This window comes from Watersipora subatra, chromosome 4 (genome assembly GCF_963576615.1).
Source record: "Watersipora subatra chromosome 4, tzWatSuba1.1, whole genome shotgun sequence".
Lineage (NCBI taxonomy): Eukaryota > Metazoa > Bryozoa > Gymnolaemata > Cheilostomatida > Watersiporidae > Watersipora > Watersipora subatra.
Window position 1 is genome coordinate 35,267,341 of NC_088711.1, and position 24,700 is coordinate 35,292,040.

A 24,700-nucleotide genomic window follows, 5' to 3' on the forward strand; every position below is an offset into this window, starting at 1 on the left:
AGAAGAGACCTTGCTATGTATGCTCCTCAACAAAGGATGCTCTTTGTTGAGGGAATACATCACTTGCCTTACAACGTGTTTGTAGGTTGATGATAACTTCTTATCTTACATTTTAGCATCTTTCATACATGTTTTATTTGTCCAAAATACTTGTATATTGCACTTGTCAATGAATATCAGACTGTATAGCTAGACCAGCAGTAAATCAGTGAATAATCAACAACAACATGAGGTCATCACTAGCATAAAGTTTGATTGTTTGATATAGTTAAACACCAACATAAAGTCAGTAGAAGCCTGCCTTGTGTGGCTATCCGCTCTCATTTTTTTCACGGATTGTGCCTAATCTATTTCTGCTTCATACGAACCCAGAATAGACACAACAATCGATTTGCTCTTTGAGTGTGGGAGTTATCACCTCGTTGATTTTAGGATTGTTGAGAGCGGACAATCGTTAATTGTGCTAAACAACAGTACATTTTACATATATAGGTATTCTAGTTTTATACTACATATATCATGAATGATAAATTCAGTGACTTGTGCGAATTAAAAAGCAGCTTAGTTTTTACATAATCCGATCTTTGGCTGTGTAAATACAATTATTGTTTAACTGTAGTGACAGGCACTATCTAGGGAGATGAGCCTCAATGGAGTGCTAGCTTTACTGATGAGGAGTTGCCGTTCATGCGACTTTATTTAACCCAACTAGCTCAACGTGAAGTCTGCAATGCGAATTGCTTGACATGTACATCAATATAAAACAGTTGCATATCTAATTGCTAATAACAGTGTAAAAATATACATTGGTTTATATGTTTTAGAGGCAACTCAAATGGTTAGAATTAGACATAAATTGTAAAATAAACATAAAATGAGAAGTAGACAGTGAGTGTAACAAATCCTAATGTGTGTAAAAGTTTAACAGTTTGCTAAAAATGAAATACAAAATAATAGTCAAAAAATGGCCTTCCGTGGCTTGTCTTGGTAGAATAAACTCGAGAATAGTGTAAACTTTGGAACTTTTATAAGAACAACGTTGTAAGCTTAGAAACTTTATCACCAATAATGGGGAGCTTATTGAGCCAAACTGCTCAGGACAAAGACTGCTGCTCTACTGACCAGGTCTGGAGAAGACTGCTCACCAAGATGATCGAATGCAAAGACTAAACAAAATTAATGCACATCGCCGTGCCTAAAATATTCAGTCCCAGCCACGCAATTAACTGCCAATGGAACGGCATCAATGCTCGTAGCAGCTCCCAAGCTTATTCATCCCAGCAACCAAAGACTGGAAAAAGCATTAGTATTTATTAGAAGGATGCCCGGTGTTGCACGAGTAATAAAAAAGCTTGTACAAAATTTTACTTTTAATCAACATATTCAACGTCAACATTCACCATTCTAACTTTTAAATAAAGGTGTTTGTTTATTACTGTGTACTGTGTTTATATCTGTAGAATTTATACCATACCGGCTGCAGTGCCTAATACAGATCTATACTGATTGCAAGAAGTCTTGTTGGCTATATGAGTTTACAAATTTTTTTTCACTTATGAGCATGCACTTTTCTTTTGGTATGCCTTCGCAAATCTTTTTTCTGGTATGACTATGCATAACGCTAGCTGCAGTGTTTAACGCCAAGCCATGAAAGAATGGCATGTGTTCCAAGTATGTGCCAGATTTATTTCAGTTGGATAGTGTAGTGTATTGGTTAAAAGGATGTCCACAAAACTGGAGGTTGTGAGTTCAAATCCAGTTCGCAGCGGATATCTCATTCTTAAAGGTTGACTTGGAACAAAATTCACATTACAGTTATTTTATATCAAAAGATTCACTATGTCTTACTCTGTTGTGTTGTAGGTGCCAAATACGTGGAAATTTGATTACAAGCCCTTAAAAGCTCAAAAACGAAAAGCCGCCGTAGATTGGAATCTCTTTATTTCTCTGACATATTCATTACAGTTTGGTTATCGTCTTGTCACGTGATGTTCTCACGTGAATTGAAAAGGCAATAAAAAGCTTAGCATAAAACTTATCGCAGCACTAGTTTATGATAAACACTTCGGGTCTTACCAAAAACCCTGTATCAAATATAGATGCTCGCTACTTTACAGTTTTGTTTCGGCATTATCTAATCGTCAAGTCGTAATCTGATCATGTGACCCAACACTTCGAAAATAATTTTTTTGCAGCACTTTTTGATTATCACAGGTGACCAACAAGCTCGTCTTGATTATCAGACAATGATATGTACTCCTTCGAGGTAAGGTTGAAAAGTTTAACGAATTTTTACGGTAAGTTATAGGATATCAGTGCTAAAAGTGACAGCATGACAATGACGATAAAATAGACGCGTAAGAACAATAGACATGGTTTTATTGAATGCGTGAAGTATATTTGTAAAAAGATTTCGACGAATGAGGTTGCATGAAAGTGTAAACAGAAACCATCTACCACAGCTATGTCACATTTGAGCCGTTTTGGAAAGCGATTCCAAACTACGGCGGTCTCATGTGGCTGCGATTAACTGTTCGTTTTTTAGCTTTTAAGAGCTTGTAATCACATTCCAATATATTTTGCACCTACAACACAACAGAGTAAAACATAGTGAATCTTATGATACCAAATAACTGTAATGTGAATTTTGTTGCAAGTCAACCTTTAAAACTTTATCACTATAGCTGGACAAATGAAAGTACAGATGGACAAACATTGAGAATTTTATAGTTGTACTTGTTTTATGGTCATGACACATTTGTTTAAGTAATTATTTACTACAACATGAAGACAAAGAAGTCTGGGGCTGATGTTTACGAGAAATAGTTTCAAGAAATGGCTAGAAATAATGCACATGCATGTGTACAATACAGATATACTGGTTTCGAAAAATGTGTTCTTTCTTGTAGCAATGAAAGTTTCAGTAAAGCTGTTACATAGGTAGTTCCTACTGATTACCAAAACAATTAAAGAACGATTTAACATTATTATTTAAAGGACAAACTGTTTCGTGCAATGTCTTACCCCGAATACTACGCGTATTGGGAAAGGTGACCTTTTGCAACATGCTTTAGTTTCCAGTAGTCTCAACAGTTCTATACCTGAGTGGAACATACATGTAGAAGAGTTTAGACAATCGTGTAAACATCGTTTTTGTTGGGAGATTACAATGGACAATCAGTGCATTACATGGTGAATGAAATTGACTATGTCATTATAGTATTATACATAGCTGGTTATTTATGGAATAATTACAGATTACTTTTACTTGCTTAATATATAATTCAAGAATAATACTTTTGCTATAACAGCTCTCTATACATACATATATATATATATATATATATATATATATATATATATATATATATATATATATATATATATATATATATATATATATATATACTTGGAATGTCTCTTACAAATTCATTGTAAGCTCAGTACTGAAATAAAGAACATTACAGTGAGAACACAACAGTTTTATATAAAGCCTCCCTTCCAATGGCGGCGTGTGTTCTCAAAATTTACATACATTTGCATTGAGCTGAATTTCCTTTTACTATTTTTGATGTTTAGAACCAGTTCTAAAAAGAAAAATATTGACTGGAGGACTTTTATATCAGTCCAAACTAGCAAAGAAGTCTAAATTCTATTAAGCTGCAGGTAAAATTACTTAAATAGATTAACTTGTATTGTATTGCATACAGCCTACCTGTACGCGCTGGAGCTTCACAAAATGGAAAGAAGTTGATGAGAAGTTATGTTGGTCCTGATCAAAAAGTAGGTTTGCAGCCTGAATATAAGCAATACAATTTATGATAGATCACTACATTGTCCTTTTCAACAGAGTTTCACTTTTTTATAGGTTAATTACCAAGATTCACAGCATATTGATTTTGAGCTAAATGTATATGATTAGTCATTGTTGTACGCAAATTGTACAATAGTAGTAACCGTGGAAATCACTTCAATCGTGAGTTTTATAATACTATCGTTGCAATGATTCAGATGGAGGCCCAGGGTTGGTTATGGATCTGAGTTTGTTGTTAATATAGATGATCACACAATACCTTTCAAAATTCAATTTTTATGGGCAGTGAAAAAGGAAGGGGAGTTTAATAATACACCATGCCTGCACCGCCAGCCAAGAAATTTTTTTTCCAAAGCTGGTTGTGCATCGGCGAGTTTCAAATTATTATTAATTTTAACATAAACTAACTTAAAATGTTGTGTCAGTTTTTTTTAAAGTCATGAAATGCTGCTCTCCTCACCCCCAATCCCACCAAGCAAACAACAATCTACTACTACAGGCCTGCGAAGGTTTACTTCATTGTACCCCCAGAAGTTCTACACTTAATTTACATCATGCTGACCTTTTTAAATTAGTTCTAGTGCCCAGCAGTTGTGCAGCCCCTCTTTGCACTAATCGAGGCTTGGGCTTACTTTCCATCGGTTTCCAAAGACTCACTATGGAACCAATGGCTGGTGAATATGAAATGTCTTCCTTCCTTCAACTCTGGTAAAAGGAACAAACTGTGGCAGCCCACCAGCTCATCACTTTTATGCTCAGTAAGTTGTATAATTTCATAAAGAGATTAAGTTTAGTATAAAGTAATAAGTACAAAGGACCACCTATTTAATGTGTCTTAACAATAACGCTGCTAGTAAAAGTAGAGACTGTCGCTTGATGTAAAGGAATCTTCTACAGGACTAAGAATTCATAAGTTTGAAGATCTTAGTCTTTGTAAGCAACTCATGTCATCACCCATTGAGTCGCTTTAACTGGTCTGTTTGTTTGTGGGTTGGTAAGGTTTATCGTCCTTGAGTAGTGTTTTATTTTCAGTACATTATGCGAAGTTTTCTAGGTAGGTCTATTGTTATAAAAAGATGTAAGTATTACTTCTGTTAATGTTACTGTAAATGTATATCTCTGATTTTATTTTTATTCCAGGCGCACTTTACTAATAACTGCTATTCAGAAGTGAGAGGCGTAAAGATCTTGAAGAAAGATGCAGCTCCTACAGTGTTTAATTTTGCAAAATCCTAGCCAAAGAGAAGAGCGCACTTTGATTTAGCAAATTCATCTGGTAATTATAATAACATTGTTTCTACTTAGTCTAATTTGCTGTAACATGATGAAGCTGTTGAATGACAAGATTATGGCCACTAGTCAACACTTGAAAACTTCTACCGATTCTTCCTATGACGGAGACTCTAGTTATCTGGCTGACTATTTAACCTTAGTATGTAGCCAGCAAGACGATAAGGATGAACATCTTGACGAGTGTACTGAAGGGTGTACTGAAATGGTTATAAGTGGTGAGCCAGTCAATGAGCTCATCATGGTGGAGAAATCTTCTCTTTAATATCTGTTTGGCTGGGCGTTGAAGGCTATTGAATCGTGTACAGATTGTTGCATGATAACGACACTAAAGGAACCTGTTGCAACTCTTAGAGAGGTGGCCTTACACACCGTTAGAAAAGAGTATTGCGAAGGAGCACTTGAGCACCTAACACGACAAATATTCACGACGTTAGAGTCTGTAGAGAAAGTTTTCAGACAGTGGGCTCCAGCACTAGATGAAACCCAAGGCTCACTGGTTGACCTTTTGTGAAACAAGTTGACACATGCAAGGTCTGAGACAGGAGCAGCCTGTAAGCACAACACGCTAGAACTTATCATTAAGAAATTCCTACGACAGGCTTCACATTTATTGTAAAGAAAAGATTAGCTGTGGGCAAATCTCACACACACATGGATTCGAAAGTCATGGCTCTGCATGATCTGGTGAAAAGAGTTCTGTAATTTCATCATTTCGGTATTGTACATTTGCTTTGTTTACATCTATGTTTAAATATTGTAGATTTGCTATATTTGCCTTAGTAATTAGAATGTTACATTTTTTCATGTTTTGTAACTTTATGCATATTTTGTTTGTAGTTTTTAGATGTGCATCTGTATCTGAAAACTGAGTTTTTGGTTTTACTACTAAATATGCAAAATATTTTTAAATTGGATATTGTACATTGTATATGTTTTTTAACATGTAATACTTGTATACTATATTATAAATTTGATGGATGTATCACCAGCACTAAAGGTACCATAGTCAAATAAGCATAAGATGTCTTGGTTTTTTCTATACTGTTAAAATTGTGAAATTAACATTTTAATTTACCTATCAATTATTAAACTAATGTCTTGGTTGCTATTTCTGCTGCAAATCTGTCAGTGTAGCCAAAGCAAGAAGTTAGAGACATCTACAACTTATAATGTCAAAGTAATTCTCAAAATGTTTGTAATTTATTTATTGAAAAAAGGATTTTACCAATTATTTGCTATACATTTTTGGAGTTATCTTTTTAAACATCCAAAAAAGGAGAACTCCCAATATATAGGACTCACCAACAAAGTAGAGAATGGAAAAGTGGAATTGTCCTGGTTAAGTAACCCTAGCTACTTTTTGAAGTGGGTTTTTGAGGATAAAAGTTAGTGTCTCAGTAATATGTTATCAGTTGGAGGCGTGGCTTTTTCGCCGCCACGGCTAATTAGCTATGACGTCCTTGACCGTCCAACTTTCATAATCGTAAACTCAGATTCTATAGGTAATATGCATCATATCGAAGTTCTTGGCAGTCTTACTGGGGTTGTCGTTCCGTTGAGGTTACTTGGCTTACGCACCACAGCAATCAGGTGTACATATATATCGTCTTCGTTTTATTGAAACGGCTATATACCTAATCGTTGCAATAGAACTAGTACGTCTATTGCCTTATGCTATTGACCTAACGCTATTCGTATTTTCTTGTACCATACGTACGAAAAGAAGCCGTACTAGAAGCGATGGTGAATTTTGAGGATTCCGTTTGTCTGGTGGTGACTGGAGCTGGAAGAGGTTATGGACGAGCGCTGTGTCTTGCTGTTGTACCGCATATGCACAAGAAGTCGGTTGTGATCTTACTCGGAAGATCAAAAGATCCTTTGGAGCAAACCAAGTTGTTCATGTTACAGAAGAATAGTTCTGTAACTGTGTATATTTATGACGGACTCGAGTGTAGCTCACTGAATGAAGATTCGCTCTCTAAGTTTGTAAGCGAGTGTGTTCCAGCACTATCTTCGACGCATTCTCTTTTAATTTTACACAATTGTGGAACTGTTGGGAAGCCTTCCCTAAAAGGCACAGATTACAAATTGCTTGAAGCTAATCAATATATGCTTATCAACTTTTCATCTATGGTTGCGGTTAACAATATTTTGTTAAAGCAACTTAGCGTTTGCGCTCAGAAGACTGTTGTGAACATTTCGTCATTGTGCGCTGTTCAACCATCCAAAGGCCTAAGTCTCTACTGTGCAGGCGAGTTTGGTCCTAATGAACATAGTGCTAAGTTGAGAGATTGAGTCTGAACCAACGAGTGAACATACTAATCTACAAAGAGTCGTCCAAAGTTTTTCTTCAAAACTTAGTTGTGCAATATCGTTAAAGGTTTTGCAAATGACGACATTTTTTGGCGTTTTTTTTTCAGGTAAAGCGGCGAGAGATATGTTCTTTAGGGTTGCTGCCGAAGAGTGCCTATCAGTACGGTTTCTAAATTATGCTCCAGGACCCATGAAGACAGACATGCTTGAGGAAATTCAGAGTAGTTGTTATGACGATGTAACAAGAGATATGTTCAAAGGTATATCAGCGTTTCTTGCATATATATTTTTATTGTTGTTTAACAAGACGCATCTCATCTTGCAGCTGATGCGTTCATTATAAAAAGACTATTTACGTCTACCTTGCTATAAAGAATGAAGCCGTTAACAAACAAAGATTTATAAATGTACCAAAAACTAATCATAAGTACTTCAAGTTATTACGCCTAGCGTCAAATGCATGATATAAAACACTATTAAAAAGCTAACTTTGTTCACTCTAATTACATGTATGTATAAAAATTAACAGTAGGCCTAATAATTAGTAAAAGGGTTTTAATCGTTAACTTATTTTTTATTGCTTTAATATTTTTTTTAGTTTTTGTCATTTTTTTACGTGTGTTGACAAGACTGTTGCTAGAAATTCTGGACATCGTATGTTGAAAACTACTTTGTATGTCACACCAAATACTTGCTTGACTTCCACATCGTATGCGGAAGTTTTATGTAGAGTAAATCGTGAGATAAAGTTTAACATAGTCATATTTCCTTAAATGAATTGCTGTACATGTGATTCTAAATCAATCACCTATAAAAATTATTGAATTAAAAAAGGTTGTGACCATGTCAACTTGTATGGTTAGTGCACCTGGAGAAAAGGGCTAAACGCCATGCAGCTGGAAAATATTTTACCTGCAAATGTGAAAAATGAAAAAGATAGGGACATGCAGAAATGCAACGCACAGTACAAATGGCAGCATCCACCTCACTCCTAAAAAGTTGTTTGTGAATGTCCAGAATCTAACCGAAAGCACTTCTGTGTATGTCAATGCTTTTGTTCGTGGTGATCCTCGATGTTCACAAATTACGCATGTTGGTCCCAAAAGCTGTCCTTGAAAGTAATTTGGGCAAATCTTTTGCTCAATAGTTGTGTGACGAAAGACTATTTACTTTACCATAATAGTTCACACAAATGTGGCTTTTTAAGCTCAGCTGAAAATATCCTATTGTTTGATACTTTCTACATGAAATTGTGGCAATGAATGCCCGAATGAAGACACTTTTTTAATCATAATTTTTAAATCATTGATGATGAGTTGTTTCATAGCCATGTGTTATGCCGCCTTTTTATCAATTTTATTTTGTACTTAACCCTTTCGCGGGCGAATTTTCAAAACTAAATCAGACTCCCATGGGCGAATTAATTTTCCAAAAAATCAAATTTTTTTAAAAGGTTCATACACTTTTCTGTGTGTTATTATGTGCATATATCTATGTTTAAAGGTGCATATGTATACATGTATATGTCCATAGGCATATATATATATTATAAATAAATAAAAATGTATAACATAGAATATATGCTTTTCATAATAATTGTCTATTTACGAATGATATTTTCGAAAGCATTCTCCTTTACAAAGGCCCACATCAGTCTTTGCACCATGTACTTATTCGTGTAAAAAAGAGCTCCCACAAAGATGTACTTCCTGGATTGACAGGCTCAAAAAACTTTTCAAAATACTCTACTGGTTGAGCATCTACTGGAGTAAATATTGGGCCTGTCACTGCTATAAACTGCTGAATTGTAGGAAATCTATCTCTGTTTATGTTGGTTATATTCTTCCAGGCACTGGCATCACTCTTACTCACATCTTCATCATTACTGCTACCAGCCTTTTCATCACTGTCACTTCCAGATGTAAAGTCATTCCAATCACAATCCAAACCTGATTCACTGTCATCTCTTGCTACTAAATCTAAAAAGTCACTGTCAGCTCTGAATCTCTTAGTAATTTCGGTATTAGTACTTGCATTTTTAGAATAATCTCGGGAGGTTCTTTTAGAAGTCGCCATGACGGTAAAATGAAGTCAAACTCTCGAAAAATTCAGTAAATAAAAGCTAAAACCGAACCAAGAAAAATAAAAGTTGATAAATTATTTAGAACAATTTTCTAATTTTCGAAAATTTATTTATTCATCACTGCTGAAAACGATCGTTTTTTCAACCTAAAAGTCAATTTTTGAGGCTAACCGAAACTACTATATCGTAGCTTGCTATTGGTAAAAAAAGTAAACAAAAAACGGCATTTAGCTATCCAGAAACTGCAATAATAAAATACTTTACCGAAACGACAAAAACGTCGCACTGCCCATTAGCAGCCGTATCGCAAAGCGACAAAAACGTTGCTCTGCCCGTGAAAGGGTTAAAGATGTGGTTGCGTCAAATTTGAGTTGATTTTAAAAGAAAGTATTTTTCTTTGTCTATCAGTTGATATGTTGTTTGTTGCGTTGACGATCTCATTACAAAGATATTTGAAGATTGAAATCGAAAAAATTCGATCGCGGTAAAAACGCTCAGGCCAAAAAAACATGCCCAGACTTGCCCAAAGTGATGTAACGCGTGATACAACCCGTCTCTATCTCTCGTATTCACATCGGCTATTGCAATAAAAGTCTAGTCCTATGAGGCTCTATTGGCATATATTTTATCTTGTATTTGCCTGTGTTGGCTAGAATAAAATTTTAAATCCAGCTACAGATACATTATTACCAATGTCTCAAAGGCCTCAAACAAGGAAAATTAAAAACTTGCCATATTAGCTTCTTCTAAATGCTGTGTAAACATCTTAGTACTGACTACCAATTCTACCGGTATGCGGTAATTCTGTCAAGCAAACTATGTAGAATAAGGTCTTTGTATCGGCACAGTTCTGTCGCTACCCACACTAACAATATACAGCCTCCCAAAAGCCCTGCCCACATTATGCCCGTCGCCTATACTGGGGACGGGGCTGTATATCATTGCCCACACCGAAAACTAGTTTCTTACTACCGAAGTAAATGAAGCAAGCTTCGTCTTTGAAAAGAGTATGTAGCGAAACCATAGAGTTATCTCCCCCTAGAGTGATAACTACACGAGCGTTTCCGGTGCCAACAAGAAGCGTTTAGGCCACGCCCCTTTTTTGTGCTAGTCAGTCGTAGTGGTTGACTAGATCAATAACATCAGCCATGAGAAGGGTTAAACAAAGATCATGAATTTCCAGTTGAGATAGTAATTAATGCTCATATTAAAGAAATGATGATTATAGTTTATTACTCTAATATATGCTTATTATTTAAAGCAATTCAATACCTACTAGGGATTGCTAAACATATTATGGAAATGTTTACTTTTTCATATCCATTTCCATCAATGATATACAGCCCCCCCCACAGCCCCATACATCAATGATATACAGTCTCCCTGTATATCATTGTTTCCATAAACATAAATATTTCCATAATTTTAGGGAAATGGATATGGAAATTTTATTTTAGAAATATGGAAATGTTATTGAAATGGAAATGTTATTGAAATGGAAATAATATGGAAATGTTATGGAAATAATATGGAAATGAAATAGGGAAATGTTATGGAAATGGAAATAATATGGAAATGGAAATAAAATGGAAATAATATGAAAATGAATTATGGAAATTTTATGGAAATGGAATTAATATGGAAATGAATTATGGAAATTTTATGAAATAGAAATGAATTATGGAAATGTTATGGAAATGGAAATAATATAGAAATGAAGTAGGGAAATGTTATGGAAATGGAAATAATATGGAAATGTTATGGAAATGGAAATAATATGGAAATGAATTATGGAAATGTTATGGAAATGGAAATAATATGGAAATGAATTATAGAAATGCTATGGAAATGGAATTAATATGGAAATAAATTATGGAAATTTTATGGAAATGGAAGTAATATGGAAATGAATTATGGAAATGTTGTGGAAATGGAAATAATATGGAAATGAAGTAGGGAAATGTTATGGAAATGGAATTAATATGGAAATAAATTATGGAAATGGAAATTGTGACATACACGTAATCCCTGATACCTACTTGACTTGCAAAGGCACTGAATAGATAGTGTTAAGTAAGTGAGTTAATGCAATCAGTTACTCATAAATAAGATAGATAGTCATACTGGAGTTGCATTACATTAGTGTGATGGGAAGCTAATCGACTGCCATCAACTATGAGCTGTACTGCCCGAGTAATAACAAACTCTTTGGACAGAAAATTTATTTTTATATAACATGTACCATTCTAACTTTTAAACTTCATATCATGAGAAAATATTTTTAAGCTGTTCAAATGAATTAGGAGAAAAAAGAAAACAACTGTAAAGGTTTTCAAGCTTTTTCAAACAACTACAACTTTTAAATTTCATATCATGAAAGAAGTGTTTTGTTGAAATAAATTAGGAAAAAAAAATGAAACTGTAAATGTGTTTAAATGTAAAATAATTAGCAAGTAATGGCTAAATAGAATCTGTTTAGCTATGATTACAATGAAAAATTATTTAATAAATAAAGTAATGAAAGAGTCTATTTTACTTTTATATAATTTTAATTTAGTATAATTAAGTACGTTATAATTTATTTTTATTTAATATATAACAACATTTGCCACTTTAACTTTCAAACTACATATTATGAGAAGTGTTTTGTGTAATTGAAATAAATGAAGAGAAGAGAGAAAAAAAAAACAACTGTAAATGTTTTCAAGCTTTTTCAAACAACTACAACTTTTAAATTTCATATCATGAAAGAAGTTTTTTGTTGAAATGATTTAGGAAGAAAAATGAAATTGCAAATGTGTTTAAATGTAAATGTGAAATAATTAGCAAGTGATGGCTAAATATAATCTGTTTAGCTATGATTACAATAAAAAATTATTTAATAAATAAAGTAATAAAAAAGTCTATTTTATTTTTAAATAATTATAATTTAGTATAATTAAGTATAATTTATTTTTATCTAACAAATAACAACATTTGCCAATCTAACTTTCAAACTTTTTGCTTGCTTACATCAAGCAAAGATGTCCACTAACTAATGGACCTCTTTGCTTCAAGCTAGTCTATGTATTTGATTGATATGTATTGAAATCTAATATTATATGCAAGGGCTGTTTGTGAACTGTAGTGTCAATGAATCACTCTATCACCATACAATGTCAATACTTTCAGTTGATGGCAGTCGATTAGCTTCCCATCACACCAATGTAATACAACCCCAGTATGACTATCTGTTTTGTCTATGAGTAACCAATGATATACAGCCCCCCATGTGTGGAGGCTGTATATCATTAGAGTAACTGATTGCGTTAACTCACTTACTTAAGACTATTTATTCAGTACCTTTGCAAGGCATGTAGGTATTGAATTGCTTTAAATAATAAGCATATATTAGAGTAATAAACTATAATCATCATATCTTTAATATGAGCAATAATTACTATCTTAACTGTGGAAAGTCATGATCATTCTCATGGCTGATGTTATCGTTCTGTCAATCACTACGATTGACTAGCACAAAAAAGGGGCGTGGGCTAAACGCTCCTTGTTGGCACGGAAACGCTCGTGTTGTTGAAGGCACAGTTATCACTCTAGGGGGAAATAACCCTATGGGCGAAACCAACTACATCCCTAAAAGTCATGTACATTGTATGTATAGTCGACTGTCAACGTTATCGAAACATTAATATCAATGTGTAGAAAAAATTCACTGGCCACATTTGATTAGTTGATTCGAGTACTAAACAAATAGTCGAGCTATGCAAAAGTGCCTGTCCATGCAGCTCTGATTGCACTTCATAAATCCGTTTATCAGAAAATATTTCAACACAGGTGTCAACGGGGCTATGATATTCAATGTTCTGCAAATCATGTTTTGCATTATCTTTAACAATATTATTTTATTATATAACTTTTACAAGCAAAGAAATTTTCATCTTGGCATAAAGCTTTTATTAAAAATATTCATCAAGTCGTGGCCACTCACATAGTTTTAGCTGATACAATAAGACAAATTCATCTACTGCAGCAAACTCAAACAAAACATCATGGTTTATGCAGCACACATTCCAGTCTCTTTTTTCCATTTATGGCAGTTTCCAGACTGACAAAGCTGCTTCGGTGGGTGGGACCACATAAACATCCTGAATTCAGTAAAACAAATATATGTCATTCATAGATATGTCATGCTAACGCGTATCTACTGAAAGCTTTCAAATTGGGAGTTAGATAGATTGCGAGTGTAATTTTAAAAACGAATAAATGTTTAACAAAAGCATAAGTACGCCAAGCCAACGATTCGAAGCTTTGGTTCTGGAAGTTAAAGATTTGCATTGATCAATCGATTTTTTTCACTTTCTACGAGTGAGAAGTAAACATCTAAAGTCAAATCATAAATCTACATGTAATTTACTAGATAAAACTGCCACAGAAAATTTGAAGCAAATATAGCTAGGTGAACCGATAAAAAATTAAAAAACGATGATTAGTAAAAAGTTATAATTTGATTAATTAGTGCCTGTATTAATGAGTACTAAAAATATTACCTTAGTATATTCATCAATCTAAGCCATTGTATTGCTAGATGCTATGGATTAAAAAGAAGCCGTCAAGAACTCACTGTACATACGTATCTCGCACGCACAGGAAATTACATTATAACCTCAAACAGGGAAATATAATCTGAATGTAAACTCAACAGTATATTTATAGGAGACTCAAAGTAAAATATAAATTTACCTCCATTCTCCTATCTTCCTCCGTAGCACTTTAACCACCTGATGCCCAGAAAATTCGGAGTCACCTTCGCAGTAACTTTACAGCAATTTTTACAATTCTGTTGTTCGTCAATAAAATGTGTCGATTGAGTAATTCATTAAAGTAACGATGTTAATTAATTTAGTAAATATCGATGGCCATACGATTTAATAATAGAGTAAAATCCCTAAATTGGAGATCACAGACAACGCGTTTTACGAGTGATAACATTTATTACGACCTATATAAAAATTTCGTGCTGATGATTGGCTAATGAAGCGACCTTATATTATCGCTCATGCACTCTTCAGATGTATCACCAGTTACGTCACGAAAGAAGCACCCGCTGGAATGTGAGCTTTTTAAAAGATGGCCTCATTCAAACGCATATATCTCTGGACAGAATTGGTCTACAAAGACAAAAATGACATCAAATTGTAGCTGATGTTTTAGCTTTTTATTGGTCTTAATATCATTAAATCGACCTTTTTGACGCAACCACACCTTTAACCCTAAATATGAAGAAATGAACTACTTTTTATGAGAAGAGATTAAATTGCTTTTAACATTCGAATACATAGACGTAAAATAAACACTGACAGATATTAGCAGTTTTTCATTATGTGAAGGGTTTGTGGGTATGTTGTGAATATATCTATATTCCATGTGCTGTTGGTCAGACATTTGGTGTTGCTATATCTTTCATTCTTTTGTCGGATTTTAGGAATTCAGTGTGTAAAAATGGAGGACTCGGCTGCCAAGCTTGTCACAGTGCTGAGAGAGGACAAATTCGTCTCTGGTTCACATGTCGACTACTTTGATCCATTACCATCATAAGGTAGGACCTAGTTTGATTTACTAGAATGCTATTTGCATTATCTACGTACATTTTTGGTACACCAGTCACATCACTCCATTTTAAACGCATTTGTTTTATTAGTATCAATAGTTGTAATACCTTGTTAATATAATAAACCAATAATGTAGTAAAAAAAGTTACTAGTTTATCGATGACTTCAGCAAAGAAAAAGAACAGTAAGGACTAAACAATTTCAAAATATCTGCTGTTTCTGACGGAGAAAAAACTGTAATATTTACAAAAACTGTTTATCATGTGCACCTTATGTGACTAAAGTTCCTGATGCAGTTTAATGAATTCAAGGATGCTTAAAGATGGCTAACTTCTGGCAAGGCTGAAATTGTCTTTCATATTTGCACAGAAGTTACAACTTTTGCCAATCACTGCGGTTCCATGCTTCAAATAGATTGGGAGTTGCTTTAACTCAAATAATAAAAAATGGGGTAAAATCCGCTTTGCTAAATTAGTGCGAAAGCATTCGCTGTGAGATTGCTTCAACATCATAGAAACACGTACTGCTGACAGATCCGAATTGATATTATGTGGCTGAGCTCTCCCCAGGAGGTAAAAAAATTTCAGCATACATGGCGGCGATTAACTGTTCGTTTTTTAGCTGTTAAGAGCTTGTAATCAGATTTCCACATATTTTGCACATACAAAACAGCAGAGTAAGACATGGTGAATCTTTTGATACCAAATAACAGTAATATGAATTTTATTGCAAGTCAACCTTCAAGTCTGAAAAACCTGAAATTATTTTACTGTTGAAAATTAGGAATCTACCGTACATATTATGCTCCAGTCGGTCAGACCATTTGTTAGATGTTTCTGAAACAAAGAGAACAATTGACCAGATTAATGAGGGTAAGAACACAGTTATGATGAAGGGCATTCTTCTGGATTACGATGATTATGATATGATTATGATTCAATTTTCCAATGAGAAACATGTTCATGTGTCACTACAATATGGCATTAATCTCTTCAATCTCTATCAATTTATTATTTTGCAAAACTCATGTTGGTCAACTCACGTGAGCTTAGATAGATACTCATTGTCATAATCTATCTGTTTATGGGTTCTCTTTAATGCAACATGGAAAATCTAGAAAAATGCTTCAAATCTGCCTTGTGATTCTCTACCGAAATTGTCATAGGCTAACACAACTGTTAGGATTGTACATCATATCGTACTCGCCCATTGAGTCTCTTGACTTGAGGCAGTCATTTTAGGATTTCCCAGTTAACATGACATAGCTTAAAATGAAGATACCTAATTCTCTAGCTGATTCATATTACAGTGCACCCTCAAGATATGATTACCCTGTTATATGATTTTTTTCACCTTACCAAGTGGAACGTAATGATTTTTTTCACCTCACCATACAAATCGGTGTGCTTATTATGTACATCAATATAGCATAGACACCGAAATGCTGTTTGCTAAAAATATTTTTACAGCGCCTAAAAAAGTCACGATTTCTCTCAGTTCAGCAATTCTTGTGTGTAAAACAGTAATATTCTCCCTTTAAAATCAGTAGCAAAGTTGGGGTTGCGATCCCTAAAAACAGAAGGTCTGTTGGTCAGACAACTTCTCTTAGCCTGTTAACAAAAATCCACTTTATTATGAAAAACGGCATCGTTCGGGCTTTTTTGCCGTATTCGGTTAAAAAGATCTTGAACAAGCTTCTAAAAGTTATAAAAAGCGAAGACAGAAATTGATAAGTGATAAAATTTTAGGGATAAAAAATTGAAGTTCAGTAAAATAGTAAAAAATACATACTAAAAATAAATACATACACAGTTTAATCATGTATACCCCCCTACCTCATATGCATACTTCTCACACACATACCTCATATGTATATTTCCTCTACATGTACTTCATTTGTACATTCCCTACACATGTACCTCATATGCATACTCCCTACACATACCTCACTTTAAGTGTGTGTGCGTGCGTGCGTTTAGTAAGCTAAACTTATTTGAGGTAAATTCTAGTTTATGTTATACATACTTCTGCCTTGAAGGTAAGCACTCCCTACGGTACATTATAATGTTACATTTTATAGCAGGTCAAAACCACTAAATACAATAAAGTTCCTGTAGCTAACTATAGTTACTATGGTTAACATGCTATTGTGTTACTAATTTTTAGTATGTACTGCACTTATATAAACTTTTGACGATGTTTACCAGAGGATGTTTGCATTATATAATTACTATGGTTTCTATACCCCTACGTACGATTTTTTCACCATACGATGCCAACCCTGGAACGGATCAAAATCATATCCTGAGGGTGCACGTGTATTTTGATATTGTGCGCTCTGATTGTAAATTATATGTTAAGACTACAGCTTCTTATTTGAGAAAGTTTAATTACAGTGTTTTGGAAACGATGCGCGATTTGGTGTAGATTAAGGTTGAGCTTGTGAACTGTCATTTGGTGAGTCTTTCGATTTACAGACCACCAGATACTATTGCTTCACAACTCAATTATATATTAATTCACATTCTAAGCAACAAATTATTAGGAAACAAAAACTGTACTCTTAGGAGATTTTAATATTAATTGGTATAATTTTACCACCAAAAAACTTTCTTACACCATGCACTTGAAACAAAATTTATATACCAGCAAATAAGTGGCATAAGTTATGTCAGTCATAAAGGTTTAAATTTTTGCTTTACTTGTGTTTTATCAGTACAGAATTAAGTTCTGAAATCTGGTATTTTTACATACGATAGAGAAATCTTTGATCACTATGCAACTTTTGTCATAATACAGTTGAAACACAAATTATTACAAAAGAAGATTATTGTTAAATGCAGAAACATGTTTATAATAAATAGGGATGAGTTCTGCACTAAAGCAAAAAACAAATCATTTTTGCTTGTTGTCTGTAATCAAGGATTTGACCTTGATCAAAAAGCATAACGTTTTGAATCCTTCATCTCTCACATGTTGGATAAACACTTCCCTTTGACCAATATTCAAGTAGGAGCAAAATTAAAAGCAAAATTCTATGGATGGATCAGTCTTATTTTGAAACTGATATGTTATAAAAACATCAGTTACAAGAGGTTAAACAAGCAAAGTTCAAAAGAAGAATAGATTCGTTACCTTAAATGTAAAAACTATATTTTAACGGTATTAGAAAGCAAAATTTAAAATGTTTCACGTGATTTACATGGAGATAAGCAGTAAATTTATTCAACGTTTAAACCATTTTTTGGTAAAAAAAAAGAGAAAAACTGCTAAACACGCTTCATGTAAATGGAAAACTGATAGTTGGACATGTGAAAATAGCTAATGAATTTAACAGTTACTTCACTAATATGTGTAGCCAGTCATACAACACAAGTTCTAGACATTTGTAGGGAAATAAATTTTCACACCAACTTGATGAATTCTCTTTTGCACAATATCGTTGATGAAATTTGCTTTCCAATTGTCTCATCTAGAAACTTAGGAAGAATACATACAATCCTGAAATTATGTACCAGTTGCTAGCGGATTTTATTGCATTGCCACTTCGATATGTTGAACTCCGAGGACAAAATATTGTAAAGCATGTTTCATTAGCAAAGCATGTTTCAGACATTGAGGGCTTATACAAAATACAAAAAGGAAACAAAAATGGAACCGCAAAGTATGTTTCTATTTGATTGCTTCCTAACCACAAGTCACCTCGATTCTAGTGGTCTGCCCTCTAACACACAGTTGACTTTAGAAAAAAATCACTCTTGTTGGCAAATATTTGATGGTTTTTGATATTTCAACTATTGGATGATTGTCGGATGAAATTAGCTAGCTCGTTTGCTTGCTTCATTGGTGCCAGTTTTTGTATGTCAAAAGAAGCATTTGACTCTTTGAATCATGACATGCTCTTAAAAAAAACTAGAAAATTGTCCACATCTTTGTTGTCTTCCTATCTCTGTCAATGAAAACAGATAGTGCATTAGAGAAAGCTCATTTTGCACCTATGAAAATGGTTGGAGTTCCACAAGGCTGAATCCTTAGATTCAACCTTATGGAACTTATGGAATTCTTCTTTTCAATGTTTTCTAATGTATAAATTTCAAAGTTAGTGTGTCTGTGTATAGTTCAGTTGGTCCAGCTATAGCTATCAAAATATTGGAATGAAGAATCCATATCACAGAAGATTTTATATCGGAACCTCCCGTTCGCCAGGCAAATACCTTACCAGTTGAGCTTAGCAGTTGAGATTGATGGTTTCATTGGGTGATATATGTCGCTATGTGGGTGAAAATACGCTATCATTCTCTGTTACGGCCCAACGTTATGTTATGCTTGCTCTCACAGCTCTTATTAGTAAGCTTACTCAAATTAGCCATTGGCAATGTGACAGGCTAATGTCAAGTGGCAGGCAACTATATTACCTCTCACTGTATATAAGCTGATTTTTAGTACTCGTGCAACGCCGGGCATTCTGCTAGTGTTTCTATAAATTATACATTGCAAGATTATTATAATTCTTATGCTGACGACACTAAACCAAAAATTTGTAGATGCTGACCAAGCACTGTCAGCAATAAATAGCTGGTACGAATTGAACTACTTTTATCTGAATTTAGATAAAACACAATTTTGTTTACATATTTACAAATGGGAATTTTTAGTTTGAAAAGGCTATTTCTGTAAACAAAAATATTTCAGTCAAAGCAATACCATTTTGCTAGGATTAAAGCTGTATTCATACCTTATGCGTTGAGAGTGTATTCATAGGTCAATCTAATTAGCTATTTATTAAGTAAAAGAAAAGGATTTTTGGGTGTTTTCCATCTTCCAAAGCATACGCAATTTTTATGCGGCCAATTCTTGAATATCGTTTATCAGTTTTTATTGGCTCTGCTAATAGAATTTTCAATATGATATAGTTTGTCAAAACACTGCTAGTCGTATCATATTAGGTGCATTTGGAAATTTCTCTGTCCCTACAGAATGTGAGAAATCTGATGATGGATCCGCTACACCGCGCAGCCAGAGTAGATAAATTTATCTACTCTGGCTGCGCGGTGTAGCGGATCCATCATTGGGCTGTGCCAGTCTACTGCTTCAGCCTCAAATATTCCATGTAAGCTAATAAAGATATTTCAATCTCTCAAAAATGTAACAGATGTTTACAGTCAGACAGACGAATCATACAATCGAAATATTGATCATTATTTGTTAAATGTGCATTTTAAAGTATTTTCATCAACTAATTTCTTTGATTGGTTACCCTTTATTGTGAATGATGTTTTTCTATTCAGGCTTAAAAATCATAGTGACTTGTTTTCATATACATACTTAAATGAAAACCTTTTACATGTATTTACATTGTAAGTAAAATGTTATTAAGTAAAAGTTATTGGGAGTTGTCTATCTGATGTGCATGAGCTGATAATTCCATGAAATAACATTTAACACCAGGTTGCCGTTAGCCTGTTATATGGAGAATACTGTAACACAGTAGTTGTAGTAGAAAAGGCTAAGTTATATTACTCTGTGAACCTGTTGCATTTTTGCCACTAGTCAAATGTCTCCCTCAAACCTTGGAGTCTGGATTTGCAAATTGATGTGACATCTTTTAGATAATGTAGGTAAAATGCACTGAAACAAAAAAGTTAAACTAGAATTGCTGACATTACAAAACAATTCTGCAGCATATGTAAAACCTGCAATCTACATGTAATCTGCATATGAACTCTAGCAAGCAACATGAAGGAGCATTTCTGATAGCTGTGTCCTTAGACCATTGTCTGGGTGTATTTTACAACTCATTCGTTCTCATCTAGAGGTCTGTATTAACACCTTCCTTGCAAAAGGGATGTGGAGGTCTTCATGTGTTTTTTTGTTGTTCCTTACAACACGTCAGCTTTATTGCTGCTTGCGCCTGCTCTGTAAAGTGCTATTGAAATGAATAGACCTCAATCCGATGCATAGAATTGCAGTTTTTGTCTCGGTGTCATCAGGTTATGTTCTCACATGTCAGCAATACTAGGGTCAGATCTTTTATAAAAGCAGTATAGAGATATCTAATGTTTGTCATAGCGGCAAGCTAAGGTAAATAAATTGTCTTTCCTTTTTAAATTGTTTTTTCAAGTCTTCTCTGACGTACTATGCTCTTGATGAGTGCAAATCATCTGCTAATCGGTTGCGAATTCAGTTACATGTTGCCAAAAATCATTCAAATATAGTCATCAGGTGACATACTCGAGCTAAACAAAGCAATGTATTTGGTTGCCTAGGTCAGCAAGGCAATGTATAATTTATGACTATCTTAACAAATGTTAAGCCCACTCTTTGTTTGCAAAATTCAAAAGCGTTCTAGGCTTGAGAGTAAAGAAAACAACATCTGCCAAAGTTACTGCTTAATACAGGTTGCTTAGCTCTCATCATAAGATATTATTTGTCACCTTGGTTAAACCATACAGGTTGCTTAGCTCTGTCATAATAAGATGTTATCTGTCACCTTGGTTAAACCATACATGTTGCTTAGCTCTGTCATCATAAGATGTTATCTGTCACCTTGGTCAAACCATACAGGTTGCTTAGCTCTGTCATAATAAGATGTTATCTGTCACCTTAGTTAAACCATACATGTTGCTTAGCTCTGTCATCATAAGATGTTATCTGTCACCTTGGTCAAACCATACATGTTTCTTAGCTCTGTCATCATAAGAAGTTATCTGTCACCTTGGTAAACCATACAGGTTTCTTAGCTCTGACATCATAAGATATCTGTCACCTTGGTCAAACCATACAGGTTGCTTAGCTCTGTCATCATAATGACAGATGTTATCTGTCTAGTCAAACCATACGAGTAGCTGGTTCTGTAAGCTTTCAGTCATAACTGATATAGTTTGTCATTATTAAGGGTCAAAATTTATATCCTTATTGGTAGGGAAAGATTTTAATGCATTATGTGGATACAGATATATGAGTGGGTAAGTGTCTGACAATGCTAGTTTTTAGCAACACAGATAAGCTTCAAGCAAATATTTATCTTGACATACAAAATAATTTCAACACACAAAATACTGCTGTTCTGCATTCACCTGCATTCTGAACTCCTTCATCTAGTGTCACTCCTTCACTTAGTGTCACTCCTTCACCTAGTGTCACTCCTTCACCTAGTGTCACTCCTTCACCTAGTGTCACTCCTTCACCTAGTGTCACTCCTTCACCTAGTGTCACTCCTTCACTTAGTGTCACTCCTTCACCTAGTGTCACTCCTTCACCTAGTGTCACTCCTTCACCTAGTGTCACTCCTTCACCTAGTGTCACTCCTTCACCTAGTGTCACTCCTTCACCTAGTGTCACTCCTTCACCTAGTGTCACTCCTTTACCTAGTGTCACTCCTTCACCTAGTGTCACTCCTTCACCTAGTAAAAATAGAAGGGCTGGCTGTGGTAATTAATAGAGGGGCTGGCTGTAGTAGTTAATAGAGGGGCTGGCTGTAGCAGTTAATAGAGGGGCTGGCTGCAGTAGTTAATAGAGGGGCTGGCTGTAGTAGTTAATAAAGGGGCTGGCTGTAGTAGTTAATAGAGGGGCTGGCTGTAGTAGTTAATAGAGGGGCTGGCTGTAGTAGTTAATAGAGGGGCTGGCTGTAGTAGTTAATAGAGGGGCTGGCTGTAGTAGTTAATAGAGGGGCTGGCTGTAATAGTTAATGATAAAATGTAAAATAGTATTTGATATACAAATATGTTATGTTAGTTTAAAGTTCATCTTGTCCAAGTTTTACTAACTCTGCATCTCCATCACCTCTACCTCTAAAATCCGTTTACAGTATTGTTCAGCGCTTCTGTGTGTATGTTGACTGAGTTCTATAGAGATACGCAACTACGAGGTACCCAATAGCAAAGGTGGAGAACTACCACAACTCATTAGTCTAAAATGTATGGGCTAATTTATAATGGGGTTAAAAAATAAGTTCCGAATCTTGAAAAACATAATTTTAATTTTTTGTTGCAAACAGTGGAAGAGCCGAAGAAATAAAAAGAAGCAGTGAGTTAACCGATAAATTTCACTGATGAACTGAATTTTATAAATGTTAGAGTATATTCTATAATCAAGCAGGGCAATATTTTCTGTTAAATCCTTTCCTAAGTGCATTTGTGCGTATGTACTGTAAGTTTTTTTCCATTTGTAGTAGATTGAAGCTGATGATATAAATCCTCCAGAGGTGTGTCTTGGTGAAGTCGCTATCTAACTCTCACAAGTAACTACAATGTATGTCTGATAGATTTGTTTGTTGCTTCTGTCTACTCAACCTGTAGGCAGCTTCCCTACACTGGTAAATCCTCAAATGATGAAGGTTCTGTCCATTCCTTGTATTTTCTTATGTAACATGGCCCGTTTCACCTTGCTTTTTATTGAATGAGTTATCAGTTTTTATGACATTGGCATTCCAAAAGATCTTCAACGTCACAGAAATTCTTGTCTGTTATTGATGTTAAGATTTAGTCTATTTGTTCGGCAGTTTAATACGTAGAACCGAATATTGTAAATGTAACTTGACTGTTGTTTGTGGTAGACGAGTAGTGATAAAGCTGATGCTAATGTAGGTGTGTGGAAAGATAACTCCTAAGTTTGCAGGAAAAGTTGTTTTCTGTAGGTATGTCATTAAATACTTTATAAGTCATGTATAGTGATTGTACTTTTATACATTATTTTAGAGGTCGGTACTTACAGTGCCTACTATTTCATCAGACATACCGCTATTCATTGACGCCCGTCTATTCCTAGTGTTTTAACATGAACTTTCTCATATTTTTCACTTCTGTTAGGTGGATATCACTTTTATAAATGTGTGCAAATCGGAAATGCGTGAAATAGATGTTTTTTACTGATATGTGGTTATGAAAGTTACACCATTGTTTTGTTGTCATGTAAGCTTTTGCTATTGCCTACATACAGCTATGATATCACTTGACAAGTAATTATTATCAATATTAGTATGTTTGTTTGGTTTTCATTTCACATTTATTTACCCGGGCTTTAATTTGATGGGGTTAAATTTTTGGTATTTTCAGCTGAGCTAATTAGCCAAGTGACTAAATAGCATATAATGATGCAGATCCAGCACAATGTGAAAGCATTTGCCCTCAATTGCGTAAGCATCTCAGATTCCTGTTGTCAAACATAAAAACACCAGATAGAACAGGGAAACAGAAATATATTGGTAGAAATCAATTGCCTCAACAGGTAATGCTTCATGAATCAGCGTTTGAAAAGGCAACTCTAAAATGTAAGCTAAAGCATGACATGTGGGCAGCTCTCTGTAATGTTGGCTATAAATATTTACTATAATAAGAACCGTATCCATTTGTCTCAAGTCACGCTAAAAGTGTCAGTAAAAAGTCTCCCTCGTGCTGGAATCAAACCTAGGATATTACCTAGGATCAAATCAAACCTAGGAAAGAATTGTCTCTGATAGTAGGCAAGGCTACTATAGTATGTCAAAGGATCACACCGTCTCCTGAACTTCAGCTTGGGTCGCTCCTAGTGTAATGGAACTAATGCTACAGACTCTGTTCCGAGGGCGCTTAGGGCAACTAGACTAGTGTTTAT

General features: G+C 34.5%; 1 protein-coding gene across 1 annotated transcript; it reads left to right on the forward strand.

The window, feature by feature from the left end:
• The first annotated feature begins 6,485 nt into the window (after positions 1–6,485).
• LOC137393281 (sepiapterin reductase-like) lies at positions 6,486–24,104 on the forward strand. The gene is made up of 4 exons (XM_068079765.1): positions 6,486–7,358; positions 7,528–7,680; positions 14,983–15,096; positions 23,280–24,104. Exons 1-3 carry the CDS (start codon positions 6,848–6,850, stop codon positions 15,093–15,095), a joined length of 777 nt encoding a protein of 258 aa, XP_067935866.1. The 5' UTR covers positions 6,486–6,847; the 3' UTR covers position 15,096; positions 23,280–24,104.
• The last annotated feature ends 596 nt before the right edge of the window (positions 24,105–24,700 follow it).

Excerpts from the sequence above, each read along its gene's own strand:
- LOC137393281 (XM_068079765.1), top strand. The coding sequence starts at position 6,848 with ATGGTGAATTTTGAGGATTCCGTTTGTCTGGTGGTGACTGGAGCTGGA. Across the intron at positions 7,359-7,527 it reads CCTAAGTCTCTACTGTGCAG|GTAAAGCGGCGAGAGATATG; the intron begins GCGAGTTTGGTC and ends TTTTTTTTTCAG. Across the intron at positions 7,681-14,982 it reads AACAAGAGATATGTTCAAAG|GAATTCAGTGTGTAAAAATG; the intron begins GTATATCAGCGT and ends GTCGGATTTTAG.